General features: G+C 39.1%; 1 protein-coding gene across 1 annotated transcript in view; it reads left to right on the top strand.

Moving 5' to 3' along the window:
• Nucleotides 1-9,026, top strand: part of cdh19 (cadherin 19, type 2) — a 69,475-nt gene extending 60,449 nt beyond the window's left edge. Inside the window, 3 exon segments of the mRNA XM_062021052.1 lie at nucleotides 8,196-8,332; nucleotides 8,335-8,568; nucleotides 8,570-9,026. Of these exon segments, the coding sequence (XP_061877036.1) occupies nucleotides 8,196-8,332; nucleotides 8,335-8,568; nucleotides 8,570-8,704 (506 nt within the window). The 3' untranslated portion in view covers nucleotides 8,705-9,026.
• Nucleotides 9,027-20,501: the final 11,475 nt, after the last annotated feature.

Raw genomic sequence — 20,501 nt, 5'->3', positions numbered from 1 at the left:
CTTACGTGAATGAGTAAATAATATTATTTGATATTTTACGCTAATGTGTTAATAATTTCACACATAAGTCGCTCCTCAAACTATGAAAGAAACTACGACTTATAGTCTGAAAAATACGGTATGTTCATTATTACTGCGCCTGTAATAGTGTACAGGTGCACCATACGAGTGCGGTGTTTCTGAGGATTTGGCAAACTTGGTAAATTACCACTATGTAGCCCACAGGGCATCTGGGGATTTTTTTTTCACGTTTCTCAATTATGTGAGTGCGTGAACATGTGCAATTTCTGTTTATCTTAGCACAACAGAACAACTGGATCGTACAATTTTTTAAAATAGTTTGAGGGTGAGAGACAAGGTTGGAGCAAACACAGACAATTCGTTTAAAAAAAAAAGAAATAACATTGTTAAAAAGTTGTTTGAATACAGCTAAAGATAAAACAAAATTATATTTTCTCTACATTTGTTGAATAATTTTCTGATGGAAGGACAACCCTTGATTACCTAAGATTGTGGGCTAAATATACTTAAATATATACGTAAGCCACACCCATCTAAAGTTCATTTTGTACATAAATTGGTCGCACAAGCCTATAAGCTGCAGGTGTTCACATAGAAACATTAAATATTTACACAGTGTTAACAAACGTCAGGCTTAGTCCCTCTGATTAGGTTTTTCTTTTTTCGATGGCTGGGCTTCGGCTTTGGGGCTGCGTCTTGTGCATTTTGTCGTTTCTTCTCCAATGAGGAGTGTAAGTCCCTCATGCGCTAAATGGCTAACTGAATGATTGTGTGAGTGAGTTTGATTTAATGTGAACGATTCTTTCTGTGTGGAGTTTGCATGTTCTCCCCGTGACTGCTTGGGTTCCCTCCGGGTACTCCGGTTTCCTCCCACCTCCAAAGACATGCACCTGGGGATAGGTTGATTGGCAACACTAAATTGGCCCCAGTGTGTGAATGTGAGTGTGAATGTTGTCTGTTTATCTGTGTTGTCCCTGCGATAAGGTGGCGACTTGTCCAGGGTGCACCCCGCCTTCCGCCCGAATGCAGCTGAGCTAGGCTCCAGCACCCCCCGACCCCGAAGGGACAAGCGGTAGAAATGGATATATGGATAGATTTCATTGGTCCACTGTGACCCCTCCTGCAATTTCTCTGGTCTGATGTGACAAAGCTAAATGTCTTGGCAGCATGTGAAGCTCGTGAACCAGAAAAAAATCCATAAATTAGCCGCAGCATTGCATAAAGCGCTGGGTTCAAAGATTGGGAAATTATGATAGTTAAAAAGTACTTTGAAAACAGTCAACATCTACATTTAAAACACTTCTTGTGGTCTAGATCAGTGGTCCCCAACCACCGGGCCGATTGGTACCAGGCCACGCAAGAAATAAAAAATAAAAAAATAAAAAATATTATTATTATTATATATTTTTTTTAAATTAAATCAACATAAAAAACACAATATATACATTATATATCAATATAGATCAATACAGTCTGCAGGGATACAGTCTGTAAGCACACATGATTGTATTTCTTTATTACCCCCTCCCCCCCCGGTCCGTGGGACAAATTTTCAAGTGTTGACCGGTCCCCAGCTACAAAAAGGTTGGGGACCACTGGTCTAGATTATATGTATCGGTTATTATTTGGTGCAAATTTTGCTCCAAAGTCACTTTTACAATCCAGTTTTTGAGTCTGTATAAAAATATGGTAACCTTTTTTTTTTTTACTTTTTGGATTAATTTTTTGAAAGGACAACTCTTGATTATTTGCATTTTTTAGAGTAGCAGTGTGATCTCCTATAGACCTCAAAAAAAGTGAGAGTACATTCCTGTATCTACATTTTAAAACCAATTTTGTCCAAACTGTAGTAGCATTGTCTCAGTATGTACGCTAACTCTCCACAGAGTCTCATTAATATCGGACGGCTTGGCTCGGTTGGTAGAGCGGCTGTGCCAGCAACCTGAGGGTTCCTGGTTCGATCCCCGGCTTCATCCATCCATCGTTATGTCCTTGGGCAAGACACTTCATCCTTGCTGGTTAGGGCCTTGCATGGTAGCTCCTGCCATCAGTGTGTGAATTTGGAAATAGTGTCAAAGCGCTTTGAGTATCTTGAAGGTAGAAAAGCGCTGTACAAGTATAACCCATTTACCATATCGATTGAGTCATTTTCCCTGCGGTCAAGAGAATATGTATTGGATATGCTTTGGTGTAAATTTTGCAGTACAGTCACTTTTACAAAATGAAATCACGCCCCAATCTCTCCAAAAGTATCAAAATGTATCTTCTGAAAAACTGTTTAGATGTATATCTTCAAGTCGTCATCGCTTTTGATCTCGTATAGTCACTCAAAATAGTACAAATAAATTCCTGTGTTTACACTTAAGGTAAAATTTTGACCAAAATGTAGTAGGCGTTATCTCGGTATGTACGCTAACTCTCCACAAAGTTTTGTAAATATCGATTGTGCTGTTTTATCGCGTGATCCTGCTAACAAAACAAATGATTACAGTGATTTATTACCTTTGTGAAAAAAACGGCTACGACATTTTCCCCATGCTTTGAACTCTGCGCTTTTTTAAATCCTGAGGCTAATTAGACATGCTGCCAAAAAATTCCGCTTTGTCACGTCAGACCGATGGAGTTGCAGAATGGTTAACGGTGGACCAATGAAACTTTACACATTAAATCAAGCGCACTAACACAATCATTTGGTCGGCCATTTAGCGAGTTATGGACTCACCCTCGTCGAGGAGAAGAAACGACAAAATGCACACGATGCAGCCTCAAAACCGGACAAGATCGACACGGTTTGTCAAAAAAGAAAACACCCGCCACACCAAACGGAAATCCAACACAACTAACGGGCCTCCGAAAGGCCAAACCACCGGCGGAGAAGGATGAAGAGCCCGACAGAATTCGTTAAATTTGTGAATGAGGACTGTGTAAATATTTCATGTTTCAATGAGTACACCTGAGGCTTATATACTTGTGCAGCCAATAAATGTACAAAAGGTGGGTGCAGCTTATATTTAGGTGCGCCCTATAGTCCGAAAATCCAACCAGGACATCAGTCAAAACTACAACCAATATTGGCTCTACTGATAAATTATACCAGTGTTTACACAACAAAAATGTACAAAAACTACAGAAGGGATACAATTATGAGTTTCAGTCTTGCTACAAACACAGAAAATGCAAACATTCAAGGCTGCAAACAAAAGTAAAAGATGGGTTTGAAAACAATAGGATTCTGCATCCACATCACCAGCGCGCACCAGTATGACCAAAATGTAGTAGGCGTTATCTCGGTATGTACGCTAACTCTCCACAAAGTTTTGTAAATATCGATTGTGCTGTTTTATCGCGTGATACTGCTAACAAAACAAATGATTACCGTGATTTATTACCGTCGTGAAAAAAACGGATTACAAGCTACGACTTTTCCCCCATGCTTTGAACTCTGCGCTTTTTTAAATCCTGAGGCTAATTAGACATGCTGCCAAAAAATTCCGCTTCGTCACGTCAGACCGATGGAGTTACAGAATGGTTAACGGTGGACCAATGAAACTTTACACATTAAATCAAGCGCACTAACACAATCATTTGGTCGGCCATTTAGCGAGTTATGGACTCACCCTCGTCGAGGAGAAGAAACGACAAAATGCACACGATGCAGCCTCAAAACCGGACAAGATCGACACGGTTTGTCAAAAAAGAAAACACCCGCCACACCAAACGGAAATCCAACACAACTAACGGGCCTCCGATAGGCCAAACCACCGGCGGAGAAGGATGAAGAGCCCGACAGAATTCGTTAAATTTGTGAATGAGGACTGTGTAAATATTTCATGTTTCAATGGGTACACCTGAGGCTTATATACTTGTGCAGCCAATAAATGTACAAAAGGTGGGTGCAGCTTATATTTAGGTGCGCCCTATAGTCCGAAAATCCAACCAGGACATCAGTCAAAACTACAACCAATAGTGGCTCTACTGATAAATTATACCAGTGTTTACACAACAAAAATGTACAAAAACTACAGAAGGGATACAATTATGAGTTTCAGTCTTGCTACAAACACAGAAAATGCAAACATTCAAGGCTGCAAACAAAAGTAAAAGATGGGTTTGAAAACAATAGGATTCTGCATCCACATCACCAGCGCGCACCAGTATGACCAAAATGTAGTAGGCGTTATCTCGGTATGTACGCTAACTCTCCACAAAGTTTTGTAAATATCGATTGTGCTGTTTTATCGCGTGATACTGCTAACAAAACAAATGATTACCGTGATTTATTACCGTCGTGAAAAAAACGGATTACAAGCTACGACTTTTCCCCCATGCTTTGAACTCTGCGCTTTTTTAAATCCTGAGGCTAATTAGACATGCTGCCAAAAAATTCCGCTTCGTCACGTCAGACCGATGGAGTTACAGAATGGTTAACGGTGGACCAATGAAACTTTACACATTAAATCAAGCGCACTAACACAATCATTTGGTCGGCCATTTAGCGAGTTATGGACTCACCCTCGTCGAGGAGAAGAAACGACAAAATGCACACGATGCAGCCTCAAAGCCGGACAAGATCGACACAGTTTTGTGAATGAGGACTATGTAAATATTTCATGTTTCAATGGGTACACCTGAGGCTTATAGACTTGTGCAGCCAATAAATGTACAAAAGGTGGGTGCAGCTTATATTTAGGTGCGCCCTATAGTCCGAAAATCCAACCAGGACATCAGTCAAAACTACAACCAATAGCGGCTCTACTGATAAATTATACCAGTGTTTACACAACAAAAATGTACAAAAACTACAGAAGGGATACAATTATGAGTTTCAGTCTTGCTACAAACACAGAAAATGCAAACATTCAAGGCTGCAAACAAAAGTAAAAGATGGATCTGAAAACAATAGGATTCTGCATCCACATCACCGGCGCGCACCAGTGCGACTCCCCTCCATCTGTGATGTGAGCTGCCTTTGACAAAGCGCTGATAGAAAAGTATCCCCAGGTGATGTTTCATGACTTGCATCCTCATCTCTTCTGAACAATGTCGTCGCCGATGTTTTGTTTACGCCGGCAGAGCCAGGTGAACCCGGAATTGATTGTTTTTGCAGCCGAAAAGGATTCCGCTAATGAGAAGTGAGAATGTTCAGAGAAACGACAACGGCGGCGGCGGCAAGAGGACCACGGTGTCTTGATTACTAATTTTACCCACTGAGCTAAATCTCCACGATCAAACTTGGCAGGATGTTTGGTAAAGGAAGTATTTTCTCCCAGCAGATCCGCTGAGCTAGAGCGGCCCCGCCTCCCCGACGATGTGGCAAGTACGCAAACATGTGTGCTAACAGCGGGGATTTTCACTAACAAACACCCCCTTTACTGAAAGCCCCCCCCCCCCCGTTACAGACTTTAAACATGCTCTCGCACAATGCTGAGAGCTGGCAGCCGTGTGACGGGCGTCACGCCGCCGTCCCGGGACGCCGACGTCTGCGGCATAGTGAAGAGCTTCATTATGACCTCGGCTGCTCGGTGGTGTCCCCTCGCTCACGCTATGAAAGATTAATGACCGTACCTGCTATGCTAACCACCCTGACAGATGAGAAGGTGGCAGCAAACACAAACTGCAACACGTTTTAACATCCCAGGGAAAAAAACAGGTAGAACACTGAAGCTCTTGAAGTTTGATCTCTGCTGCTTTTTACACCACTAAGACACACCATATATGGACAAAAGTATTCACCTGTTTATCAATCAATTCTTCGTTTAGCATTAGGACCAAGGCCTCTTCTCTATTTTTCATTTCAGCAAGACATTTGGACAAGTGTACTTCTTTCAAGTATGTGGAAAAAGCACAAAGCAAATCCATTAAGGCCTGCTTCCACTTCCTAAAGGCCGACTGTCATGTGTCCCAATACTTTTGTCCATCTGTACGTTTTTATTTGGGTTCAAACACCTTGGGTCCATTAATTGGTTCCATGAGGGACATAGATTAAATAAAACATGCATTTTGATTTTATAAAACATATATATTATATACATATTCATACATATACATACTGTATATACACGTATATATATGTGTGCATGTGTATATAAATATATACATATTACAATAACTCCTTATTTAACACAATCTATACATTTATAGATATAATTATTAGTACATTATAAATATTTCTTAAAATATATGCGAAAAAAATTAATTAATTTTTATGTCCAAAAACACTAATAGAACAAACTTGATATATTCTACTGTATTAGACAAAACTATGTATTAATTTAATTGTTTAACAATATCGATATATTTATACATATAACTATTGGTAGAGTTTGAAATAATGTATTTCTTAAAAATTACACAAAAAATACAAATTATGTATTTATCCGTCCACTAATGAGACAAATCTTGATATATTTACCGTATTACTTATCAATATAAATACTGCTATGTATCAACTTCTTATTTTTGTACTAATATCTATTTACAGTCGTGGTCAAAAGTGTACATACACTTGTAAAGAACATAATGTCATGGCTGTCTTGAGTTTCCAATAATTTCTACAACTCTTATTTTTTTTGTGATAGTGATTGGAGCACATGTTGGTCACAAAAAACATTCATGAAGTTTGGTTCTTTTATGAATTTATTGAAAATGTGACCAAATCTGCTGGGTCAAAAGTATACATACAGCAATGTTAATATTTGGTTACATGTCCCTTGGCAAGTTTCACTGCAATAAGGCGCTTTTGGTACCCATCCACAAGCTTCTGGTTGAATTTTTGACCACTCCTTTTGACAAAATTGGTGCAGTTCAGCTTAATGTGTTGGTTTTCTGACATGGACTTGTTTCTTCAGCTTTCACACGTTTAAGTCAGGACTTTGGGAAGGCCATTCTAAATCTTTAATTCTAGCCTGATTTAACCATTCCTTTACCACTTTTGACGTGTGTTTGGGATCATTGTCCTGTTGGAACACCCAACTGCGCCCAAGACCCAACCTCCGAGCTGATCATTTTAGGTTGTCCTGAAGAATGTGGAGGTAATCCTCCTTTTTCATTGTCCCATTTAATCTCTGTAAAGCACCAGTTCCAATGGCAGTAAAACAGGTCCAGAGCATAATACTACCACCACCATGCTCGACGGTAGGATTGGTGTTCCTGGGATTAAAGGCCTCACCTTTTCTCCTCCAAACATATTACTGGGTATTGTGGCCAAACAACTAAATTTTTGTTTCATCTGACCACAGAACTTTCCTCCAGAAGGTCTTATCTTTGTCCATTTGATGTCAGATGAAACAAAAATTGAGTTGTTTGGCCACAATACCCAGTAATATGTTTGCTGTATGTATACTTTTGACCCAGCAGATTTGGTAACATTTTCAGTAGACCCATAATAAATTCATAAAAGAACCAAACTTCATGAATGTTCTTTGTGACCAACAAGTATGTGCTCCAATCACTCTATCACAAAACAATAAGAGTTGTGAAAATTATTGGAAACTCAAGACAGCCATGACATTATGTTCTTTACAAGTGTATGTAAACTTTTGACCACGACTGTATACATTTATAAATATAATTATCGGTAAGAAATTAATGTAAATACACAATTTTTTTTTTGTCCAATAAAAACACTAAAGGACAAATATTTATATATTTACTGTATACCTATATCACTATTACTATGTAATAACTTATTGTTTTTAACAATATATATTAATAAATATTATTTTGGTACATTTTAAAGATTTTGAAAAAATCCCCCCAAAAATACAAATGTATGCTGTATTTTTGTATCCTAAAAAACACTAATAGGACAAATCGGCTTCTCATTGAAATACACATGTGTACTGTATTTATTTATTTTAAATTTAATGGGCAGGTTTTAATTGGGCAGGATTCTTTTGAAATAACTTTTATAGCGACAACTTTAACTACTTGCATTGATATCATCATGTTTCATCATTTTCTTCATCCAAATAAATATCCCATGATGGCTGTATCATACAAAATATGAAGTTAGTATAATACAGCGGCTTACTATACTTTTACTTGAGTGTGTTCAACAGCCAACATTATTTAGCTAAAAGACAAACTCCTGCTGGCGGTACTTCTATTTTTCCGGCATGTTCCTCCAGTCTGCAGTCGTTGTCTCACTGTCCTGCTGTCCCACCCGTCTGCAGCCCTGTCGCTCCTGATGCTGCTGCTGAGACGGCACAGGCGCAAACACAAGGCCGGCCACAAGGACGCGAGCGAGCTGGAGCTGCCCGACACCGTGTCCCAGAAGGTGCTCTACTACGGGAGGCCAGGGGACGCGTGCCCGTGCCCCCGTGCCAGCAGCGCCCCGCTGTACCGCTGCGTCCACACCCCAGGAAGAGGGACAGGAGGCTGGTCATGGAGGAGATGCGGGCCAGCATCCGGATGTCCCTCAGGCAGTCTCACCTCATCGGGCCCGAGGACGAGGTCTTCAGGCAGTTCATCCTGGACCGCCTGGAAGAGGCCGACGAGGACCCTTACGCGCCCCCCTTTGACTGCCTGAGGACTTACATGTACGAGGGGCTCAGGGTCTTCTGCTGGCTCCCTCAGCTCACTGGAGTCTTGGACCCAGGATGAGCCTGCCTCCAGTCCGAGACCTTACCGGGCCAGACTGTCCCCCTGGTATGGCGGGGGGGAGGAGGACACCTTTTTTTAAAATCAATACACCTTGTTACCATGGAAACTGCAGCTCAAGGTATAGGAAAACCAAATGTACTTTGCAGACAGCCTATGACTCCGGCTCCCTCGTGCATTCAAAACCAGTAGGATTCTTGCATCCTAGCATAAAAGGCAAGACAAATAATATTGCACTGAAGATACAGTATTTTTTTTAAAATGAACAGTCATGTATTGCTTCACTGCTGTGGTTTTTTATCTATATGCTTTAATATGTTGAATATTATAATTCTTATAAGACTCTCCACACAGTATTACTGACCTGTAAGTCATTATTTAATGCAATTTACTCCGAAAGATGGTATTACTCGTGTATTTTTCTACAATAAAAATATTATTTTCCGCATGTCTACACGGAGAGAAGGCGATTATATTACACGGCGCTGGGCGGTGACATCTAATCAGCAGCACATTTTGCCGGGGCAAAAGTTCCTCATTTAAAATGCATAATGCGAGCAAGCGTGGGTGTCAGCTGGCGGGGGTAATTGGGCGGCGATGGCGCCCCGCCCCCTTCTCCCGCACTAATTGGCCGAAAGTCAAAAGCGATCTGGTACTCGGTGGAGAAACAAGTGCAGAGGTGGAGTGAAAGGCTGCAGGTGAAGCACCGACAAAGATCTTTGTGTACTAAGTGCTCCACTCAGCATGGAATGTTCCAGGTTTGTTTTTTTCCCAGTTTTTTTTCCTACAGTACAATCTATGCAGCCTTTTAGGCCACAGAAATGCTCTCAAGTGGCCCCTTATTAAAGACACACACCTGAAGAAACGCCATTCAAGACGGCGAGCGTCCACGTCAAAGGCTGTTATTGATTTGGTCCGCTTCTAGCCGTCTTTCGTTCACGTCAAACATCCTTCATGCTGCTGTTGTCGTTTTAGTGATTTTAGCAAATAGCACAGCTCAAAGACCTTACATGTATCTGGACTTGTAACCCAAATGTTAAAGGAACTGCACTTTTTTGGAATTTCGCCTATCATTCACAATTCCTTTGCAACACATATGTTTTTCTTTTTTATGCATTCTAAGTCGTAAAATATGGCGAGTACGAGGTGGCTAACAATGCAGTTAAGCACACTATTGTGCCCATAAAGCCCTCCAAAAAAACTGTTACGTATAGCAGGGGGAAGAAGACGACACTACGAGGAGGATCAGGTTAACAGGTTTATTGCAACCTTTGATGAGTGTGTGGGAGGGGTATGCTACTCTAAGTGTTTGGTGCAAGACGGTGTGTAGAATTAATAATGTAAATGTTACCAGGGTTTGTTGTAAGTGCGTGTTGGATGAATCATTCGTCAGTCCAAAAGGTAGTCCGTGGCAGGCAAGCGGTCAGGAGCTGGAGAGAAGCGATGAGGTCCGTGTCCAAGTAGGGGTCGAGGACCGAGGGAGGCAGTCCAAAATCCAGAGGGGAGTTGAGATACACAACTCGATCACAGGGAACAGGAAGGACACTGCGGGAAGCACAAAGGGCATGAGACGCGGGAAACAAGGAAGACAAGGAGAGAGAGCAAGTACGCCGGAGGGAAGCCAGATGCTTACTGCGGAGAGTGAACTACGTTCCGGCGTAGGCTCCATGGGTCCGCTGGTCTTTATGCTGCTTGTCTTGATTAGTCCCAGGTGCGTGGATTGACAATTGCCTGCAGCTTCGCCATTGTGTGGGCGTGAAGCACCCAGCATGAGCAGGGGCGTGTCCTGGCATGCTGCCAACTGAGGTGCTGGTAGAACTTGCTGCCGATGAAAAGCGGGTTTGAGCCCGCGCCGTGACAAAAACATCCAAAAAGCGCCAAAAATACTCCATTTACATATCGTGAGCTGGAATATTAACCAAGTATTAGTGATATTCTTATTATAAGTGCTAACACAGACAAACTATTTTAGCGACGCCGTGATCACAGAGAGCTAACTAGCTTATTCTGCTATATTGACGTACTTAACTGCTGCGTTGCCTCTGAAAATGCATTCAAAAAACAAAAACATTGCACTTGTTTACATGAGAATTGTAAATTTTAGATGCAATTCCAAAGGGGAACGGCACCTTTTTTTTTTTTTGCCGATGGTTCACAATCTTTATGAAAGACATGACGATGGATGGATTCTAAATTCTAAATATTAAATAAACGTAAATAAAAGGAGCTTCACTATTCCGCCCATAAAATCCGATAATCATTCAAAAAGCGCCAACAATACTCTATTTACACTTTTTGACTTTGAATATCAACCAAGTATTAGTGATATTATAATTATAAACGCTAACGCAGACAAGCTATTTATAGCAGCGCCGTGATCACTTCCGGGTGTCCCTATGTTTACATCATCGACTGAGCAGCAGCTCACTTCCTTGCTCCCTGTAAGTTTATTCTAGATCATAAATCATGCATCTCACCTGTACAGAAAAAAGTCTGAGTAGGTATTCCAACAAGTTGGGACACTTTGACAGTTATATAGGACCTGGAACTAGCAAGGACGTCACTAAAATTGCTTGTTTTTGTGGTTTTTGTTCACATTTGTTTTATTTACATTTTGTTGCATTTTTGTTATTTTGCACTATTGATGTTTTTCTTAAATACTTGTTTTTAGATTAACGTAATTGAGCAGTTCTATACTGACGAGTGAACAGTTAGCGAAGTAGCGATACGAGACAACTGTGTGTCTGCAGCGAAAGGTTCCATGCATGTGGCATGGGCGCTGTATGACCAAGGTGGTAACAGCCTATCAGCGCGTCGTTGTGATAGAGATGAGAACCCATACTCTGATTGGCTGATTCCGCAGCCAATCAGAGTGGCGTTCTCTCGCTCTCACTCCGTGTCTCTCTCTCTCTCTCTCTCTCTCAGAGAGACAGAGAGAGAGAGACGGAGTGAGTGAGACACGGAGAAGTGTAAACGAAATGTGGAGATATTGGACTAAAAAAACAACAAAGAACGTTGACTTGCGCTAGCGATAACTCAAAGATGAATACAATTATTATATTTTTTTATAATAATTATAATTATTAAAAAAATATATATATACACTACCGTTCAAAAGTTTGGGGTCACCAAAACAATTTTGTGGAATAGCCTTCATTTCTAAGAACAAGAATAGACTGTCGAGTTTCAGATGAAAGTTCTCTTTTTCTGGCCATTTTGAGCGTTTAATTGACCCCACAAATGTGATGCTCCAGAAACTCAATCTGCTCAAAGGAAGGTCAGTTCTGTAGCTTCTGTAATTAACTAAAATGTTTTCAGATGTGTGAACATGATTGCACAAGGGTTTTCTAATCATCAATTAGCCTTCTGAGCCAATGAGCAAACACATTGTACCATTAGAACACTGGAGTGATAGTTGCTGGAAATGGGCCTCTATACACCTATGTAGATATTGCACCAAAAACCAGACATTTGCAGCTAGAATAGTCATTTACCACATTAGCAATGTATAGAGTGTATTTCTTTAAAGTTAAGACTAGTTTAAAGTTATCTTCATTGAAAAATAAGGACATTTTAATGTGACCCCAAACTTTTGAACGGTAGTGTATATATATTTTTATTTTTTTTACTATAATTCGTGCTGGGTCCGGACGACACGTCGCTGGGTCCGGACATGGACCGCGGTCCGCCTGTTGAGGATCACTGGTGTAGGTGCTCTAGCTTGGTGGATGGCTGCGTGCAATAAAGTCACAAAGTTGCAACAAACCGCCGGGCTCGTCATTCACCCTCAGCTGTAAAGACCCTCTTCCGGTAAAGTGAAGGTTGTTAGACCCGAAGTACGGCTCTGGAGGAACGGGGAGGCGTGCTTTCTGTGGGTGGGGGAAAGCACGCCTCTTCTTTTCCACCGGAGCGCTCCAATAAAACACACTCAGATCTTCGGTTTCTAGCCGATACTACATACAAATAACGTAAAATAACGCAGTAACGCATCATGCAGTAACGGTAACTGAGTTACTGTATATAAAAAAATAACGCGTTAGATTACTAGTTAGCCGAAACTAACGGCGTTACAGTAACGCGTTACTACGTAACGCGTTAGTCCCAACACTGACTGTATGTGTATGTATAATTATGTATATATGTTTATACGGTGTGAATGTTGTCTGTCTTTCTGTGGTTGGCCCTTGCGATGAGGTGGCGACTTGTCCAGGGTGTATCCGGCCTTCCCGCCCGAGTGCAGCTCTGGGATAGGCTCCAGCTCCCCCGCGACCCTATAGGGACAAGTTGTAGAAAATGGATGGATGTATCTATCTATCTATCTATCTATCTATCTATCTATCTATCCATCTATCTATCTATCTATCTATCTATCTATCTATCTATACTGTATATATAATATATATATATCCATCCGCGACCCCAAATGGGACAAGCGGTAGAAAATGTATATATATATATATATATATATATATATATATATATATATATATATATATATATATATATATATATATATATATATATATATATGTATATCAGTGGCGTGCGGTGAGGTTAATGTCTGGTGAGGCACGACTGCATCATCACAGTCAGATTTACAAACATATGAACCTGCAGTGCAGGTGTACCTAATGTTGTGTCCCTGCGGTCGTTCGCGGCTCCTGCAGCACGAGCAATGTTGTTTTTGCACTTTTTGGCTTCTTGTTAAGTGACTTTTTTTGGGTGGATTCGGTCTTGCAGGTGGAGGGTTTGGGTGTGGGCTTTGGTTGGTGTGGCGCTCCCGTCGGGCGGTGCCTTCTGCGGCGGAGATGCTTGGCACCAGGATGCGGGGTTATGAGACGAGCCTCCAGTTTTATGATCGCTCAGCAAAAGAAATACGTTACACACATACAGTTGTTGACAAAATACACTGTACATTATATACCTCAGCTAACTAAACTATGAAAATGTATAATATAATACATATAGCAATACGGTCTCACTGCACAGCAGGCCAGCAGTTAGCCGAGTCATTGCGCACAATCCATGTTGAGGCACAACGCAGTGACGTGCCTCAACTGGCTGCTGATCACCGCACCGTCTCTTCTCAGTATTTGAACGGCAAATGTGAAAATAAAAATAAAAATAATCTAAAACTGGTGAAGTTAAAAAGAAAATAACTTTAGTATAATCACTGGGTACATATAACAATTTAATTTTTTTTTTTTTCTTTTTACTTTTTTTTTTCTTTCCATGATGGCAGGGGAGGCCGTGCCTCCCCTGCCTCTAGTGACGGCACGCCACTGATGTATGTATATATATATATATATATATATATATATATATATATATATATATATATATATATATATATATATTATATATATATATATATATATATATATATATATATATATATATATATATATATATATATATATATATATATATATATATATATATATATATATATATATATATATATATATATATATATCCATCCATTTTCTACCGCTTATCTCCATAGGGGTCGCGGGGGTGCTGGAGCCTATCTCTGCTGCATTCAGGCGGAAGGCGGGGTACACCGTGGACAAGTCGATCGCCACCTCATCGCAGGGCCAATATATATATATATATATATATATATATATATATATATATATATATATATATATATATATATATATATATATATATATATATATATATATATATATATATATATATATATATATATATATATATATAATGTATATACATATATATACATATTATTAAATATCAATATACATATATATTGTATTAAATATCATTATAAATAGTACTATGTATCCATTTCCTATTTTAAAAATATATGTTTATATATTAATGAATATAACTATTTGTACATTTTTAAATGTTTCTAAAAATATACGCAAAAAATACAAATTACATATATTTCTTGCCCTAAAAACACTATAATAGCATACATCTTAAAACTTTTATTGATTAAATATCCATATATACATTAGTACGTATTTATTTCCCATTTTAACAATATCCATTTTGACATTTAAATACAATTATTAATAATTTTTAGTTTTAATTATCTTAAAAAAACCACAAAAAATACAAATTATATATATTTTAATGTCATTAAAACACCAATAGGACAAATCGGCTTCTCATCAAACTACAAAGGTGTATGTACATATTTATTTTCATTTTAATGTGTAGGTTTTCTAATGGGGCAGAATTGTTTTTCATCAACTTTTACTGCGACATATTCTACTCTTTGCTTAGATATAGTCATATGATGTCATTTTTCCCCACCCAAAACACTCCATAATCGCTGTATGGTAATATATCACGCTAATATTGAATACAACAATTATCCAGAAAAGTGAATCGTTTATTTTTACTCTTGACTTACTTTCCAGTCCGGTCGGGTGGCGCGCACGTACCTGGGCAACTACGAGCCGGTTGTCACGTTCGCTTAAAAGAGAGCCGTTTAGAAAATATCACTTCTTTCTGAACGTCACATAAATCACAGACTGGTGCTGATTATGTGAGTGTGCGCAGACTCGCACTTACCAGGAAGCTACAGTACTAAACTCATAGCGGCCACCGTGTTTGTGAGTTTAATCCATGCTTTGTTCAGTCGCTTTCATGACTATTTGAAAGGTGAGAATTCATTTTAAAGGTGTAAAGATTGTATGTATATTGAACAATGTATTGTGTTAGCATGTAAACCGCTAGTTAGCCACCATGCTAAGCGTTGTTTTGTTCTGTGACGTAGCTCGTAACTTGGAAACACTCGTATATGAAATCCGTTTTCTTCATGGCAATGAAATCAATTTCACCTTTACGTTTTTTTTACTTCAGCTTTCTCAATAAACCTAAGTCCTAAACAAATTATCAAACATAATGTTTTTTTTTGTTTTTTTTTACCTTTTCTGAGACATTTGGATTAGATAATGTCACACGTTTTAATGAGTCAAATAACTCATTATGCAAATGTATACTAAATGACTGTGACATTTGATTAAAAAGCCTTCAAAGGGTGTTTGATATTTTTGTTGAGGACTGAAGTTGATTGAGAAATTTTAGCAAAAAAATTAAAATAATCCAAAATGTTTCATGCCCTTTTAAAAATAAAGTACACCTGTGAAAGAATTGGACATTAAAATTAAAATAAAAAATAACATAGGAAAAACCCTCTTTGAAAAACCATGTATAACTAGAAGAGGCAATTCCTGAAGGAATTGTGTGTGAATGCTCCACTGTTGAAGTTGAACTGAAATGCTGACAGAATGTAGTATGAATGTAAGAATAGTTTCAATGTTGGAATGATTTGAATGTTGAAGAGTTTGAATTATCTGGGAAACCGGAATTTGGTTTGGAACTTGGGAAAGTGTTAGTTTGAATGTCCAGGATGAGTGGAATGTGTTGATGTTGGAATGGTTTGAATAGGTTGAAAAATGTGGGAATTGTGCAACTTGGACAAATGTCCCATTCATTTCATTGGGAACTTCCTGGACATTTGGGAAAAGCGGGATTTTTTGAAAATGATAAGGAGCATGAATGTCCTGAATGAGCTGAATTGGTTGGTGTTTGGATTGTTTAAATTGGTCAAGAAATGTTGAATTAGTAACAGTTTTTAATTGAGAAATTCCTGGAGTTTTGGGAAATCCGGGAATGTTTCTAGTTCCTTAACCAACTTGGTTTTTGTCTTGAATATGAGGAGTGTTTTGACGGTGGAACAGTTGAAATGGGTTGACAAATGTGGATGGAGTAGTCGAACTTAAAGGCCTACTGAAATGAATTTTTTTTATTTAAACGGGGATAGCAGATCTATTCTATGTGTCATACATTTCGCGATATTGCCATATTTTTGCTGAAAGGATTTAGTATAGAACAACGACGATAAAGATTGCAACTTTTGGTATCTGATAAAAAAAAGGCTTGCCCCTACCGGAAGTAGCGTGACGTAGTCAGTTGAACATATACGCAAAGTTCCCTATTGTTTACAATGATGGCCGCATGAAGTGAGAGAGATTCGGACCGAGAAAGCGACAATTTCCCCATTTAATTTGAGCGAGGATGAAAGATTTGTGGATGAGTAAAGTGCAAGTGAAGGACTAGTGGGGAGTTGAAGCTATTCAGATAGGGAAGATGCTGTGAGAGCCGGGGGTGACCTGATATTCAGCTGGGAATGACTACAACAGTAAATAAACACAAGACATATATATACTCTATTAGCCACAACACAACCAGGCTCATATTTAATATGCCACAAATTAATCCTGCATAAAAACACCTACGTGTTTGTTATGCTAGCTCCTAGCTCCTCTGCTAGCTCCTAGCTCCATAGAACGCGCCAATACAATTCAAACACCTGATCAACACACACAATCACTCAGCCCAAAAGACCGTTCACCTAACCCAAGGTTCATAAAGCTTATATATTTTTAAAAAGTTACGTACGTGACGCGCACATACGGTCAAGCTATCAAATGTTTAGCAGCCAAGGCTGCATACTCACGGTACCTGATATTCAGCTGGGAATGACTACAACAGTAAATAAACACAAGACATATATATATACTCTATTAGCCACAACACAACCAGGCTTATATTTAATATGCCACAAATTAATCCTGCATAAAAACACCTGCGTGTTTGTTATGCTAGGTCCTAGCTCCTATGCTAGCTCCTAGCTCCATAGAACACGCCAATACAATTCAAACACCTGATCAACACACACAATCACTCAGCCCAAAAGACCGTTCACCTAACCCAAGGTTCATAAAGCTTATATATTTTAAAAAAGTTACGTACATACGCAAAAAAAAGTTGCGCACCTACGGTCAAGCGATCAAATGTTTAGAAGCCAAAGCTGCATACTCACAGTAGCACGTCTGCGTCTTTGTCATCCAAATCAAAGTAATCCTGGTAAGAGTCTGTGTTGTCCCAGTTCTCTACAGGCGTCTGTGTATCGAAGTCAAAAGTCCTCCTGGTTAGTCTCTGTTATCCGAGTTCTTCCATCTTGACTGCATCTTCCGGGAATGTAAACAAAGAAGCGCCGGCTGTGTACTGTTGTTGCTGACTACGTTCGAAAAATACGTCCATTTCGCACCGACAACTTTCTTCTTTGCTTGCTCAGCTTCCTTCTCCATAATGCAATGAACATGATTGCAACAGATTCACGAACACAGATGTCCAGAATACTGTGGAATTATGAAATGAAAACAGAGCTTTTTCGTATTGGCTTCAATGTGGAAGGCATATCCGTGTTCCCCGGGTTACGTCACGCGCATACGGCATCCTCAGAGGCGTTTCGAACCGGAAGTTTAGCGGCAAATTTAAAATGTCAATTTATAAGTTAACCCGGCCGTATTGGCATGTGTTATAATGTTAAGATTTCATCATTGATATATAAACTATCAGACTGCGTGGTCGGTAGTAGTGGGTTTCAGTAGGCCTTTAAGAAGGGTGGAAATAGGTTACCAAAAAACGGGAATTCCTGAAAAATTGTTGAATGTGGAAAAATGGTAGTTTGAATACCCAGAATGGTGGAATGTGTTGAAGGTGGAATGGTTTGAATGGGTTGAAAAATGTGGGAATTTTGGAAGTTTGAAAAATGGCCAATTCATTTTGAATGGATAAAATGGAAAAAAAAAGGAATTATAAATTATAATTTATTGTTTATTTATCATTTTAAAAAAAAGGAATTATGGGAAATCCGGGATTTTTTTTTAGAATTCCTGAACAGGCTGAATATTTTGAAGTTGGAACGGTTTGAATCAGATGAAAAATGTGGGAATTGTGGAACTTTGACGAATGTGCCTTTGATTTCAATGGGAATTTTCCAAAAATGTGGGACTTTCTGGAAAAAAGGGAATTTTATTGAAAATGGTAAAAAGCTTGAATGGTCTGAATGAGTTGAAATGGTGGGTGTTGACAATTTTCAAATCGGTCGAGAAATGTTGAAGTAGTAACATGTTGAATTGAGAAATGGTGTTATGGACTTCCTGGAATTTTGGAAAACCGGGAATTTTTCCAGTTCAAGAAACAACTTGGTTTTTTGTCCTAATTAAGAGGAATGTTTTGACGGTGGAACGTTTGAAATGCGTTGATAAAATGTAGAAGGAATAGTCGCCAGAAAAATAGGTGGAAATAGGGCTTTGGAAAACCAGGAATTCTGGAAACTCCTGGAATTTTTTTGAACTTGGAAAAAAAGGTGGTTTAAATTTCCAGAATGGTGGAATGTGTTGAAGGTGGAATGGTTTGAATCGGTTGAAAAATGTGGAAATGGTGGAAGTTTTAAAAAAGTTTGGAATTTGTCAAGGCAAAGCCCGCGATTCCCGAATATGCGGAACAGTTTGAAGTTGGAACGGTTTGAATCTGGTGAAAAATGTGGAAGGTAGAACGCGCCAAAATCTGTAGAAGAAGAAGTAGTAGAGGAATCATAATAAATAGATTAATTTTGGTGTAGAAAACTGTATGTGTGAATGTTTTGGAGTAGAGATGCCGATACTGGCTTTTTTGCAGATATCCGATATTCTGATATTGTCCAACTCTTAATTATCGATTCCGATATCAACCGATACCGATATGTACAGTCGTGGAATTAACAAATTATTTTGCCTAATTTTGTTGTGATGCCCCGCTGGATGCATTAAACAATGTTACTTTACCATGAATTGATTAACGCGGACCCCGACTTAAACAAGTTGAAAAACTTATTGGGGTGTTACCATTTAGTGGTCAATTGTACGTAATATGTACTGTACTGTGCAATCTACTAATACAAGCTTCAATCAATCAATCAATCAATCAAAAACAAGGTTTTCCAAAATAAGAGAACAACTTCAACTCCAGTTATGGAAAAAAGTGCCAACATGGCACTGCCATATTTATTATTGAAGTCACAAAGTGCATTATTTTTTTTAACATGCCTCAAAACAGCAGCTTGGAATTTGGGACATGCTCTCCCTGAGATAATCCTGATACCCACTACAACTATGGGAAATACTATACTTTGACTTTCACAAAGTGCATTATTTTTTATTTTTTTAAACATGCCTCAAAACAACAGCTACAAAAACAATGAAGGCACACAGCTTTAGTCCAGAGTATACTTGAGCAGTGGTTCTCAACCTTTTTTCAGTGATGTACCCCCTATGATTTTTTTTTAATTCAAGTACCCCCTAATCAGAGCAAAGCATTTTTGGTTGAAAAAAAGAGATACAAAAGTAAAATACAGCACAATGTCATCAGTTTCTGATTTATTAAATTGTATAACAGTGCAAAATATTGCTCATTTGTAGTGGTCTTTCTTGAACTATTTGGAAAAAAAGATAGGTATTTATTTATATTTATAAATAATTTTTTAATTGTTGCTATTTTTAGAATAATTTAAAAAAATCTCACGTACCCCTTGGCATACCTTCAAGCACCCCCAGGGGTACGCGTACCCCCATTTGAGAACCACTGTACTAGAGCATACTTGCCAAACTTGAGACCTCCGAATACGGGAGATGGGGGCGGCGGGGTTGAGGTGGGGGGCGGGATTAAGGGGGGCAGATTTTGGTGGTAGCGGGGGGTGTATATTGTAGTGTCCCGGAAGAGTTAGTGCTGCAAGGGGATCTGGGTATTTGTTCTGTTGTGTTTATGTTGTGTTACGGTGCGGATGTTCTCCCGAAATGTGTTTGTCATTCTTGTTTGGTGTGGGTTCACAGTGTGGCGCATATTTGTAACAGTGTTAAAGTTGTTTATACAGCCACCCTCAGTGTGGCCTGTATGGCTGTTGATCAAGTATGCCTTGCATTCACTTGTGTGTGTGTAAAAGTTGCATATATTATGTGACTGGGCCATAACGCACAGGCAGTCCCTTTAAGGTTTATTGGCGCTCTGTA

This window comes from Entelurus aequoreus, linkage group LG15 (genome assembly GCF_033978785.1).
Source record: "Entelurus aequoreus isolate RoL-2023_Sb linkage group LG15, RoL_Eaeq_v1.1, whole genome shotgun sequence".
NCBI lineage: Eukaryota > Metazoa > Chordata > Actinopteri > Syngnathiformes > Syngnathidae > Entelurus > Entelurus aequoreus.
The sequence above is the reverse complement of the archived record's forward strand: the minus strand, read 5'-3'. Positions and strand labels throughout refer to the sequence as shown.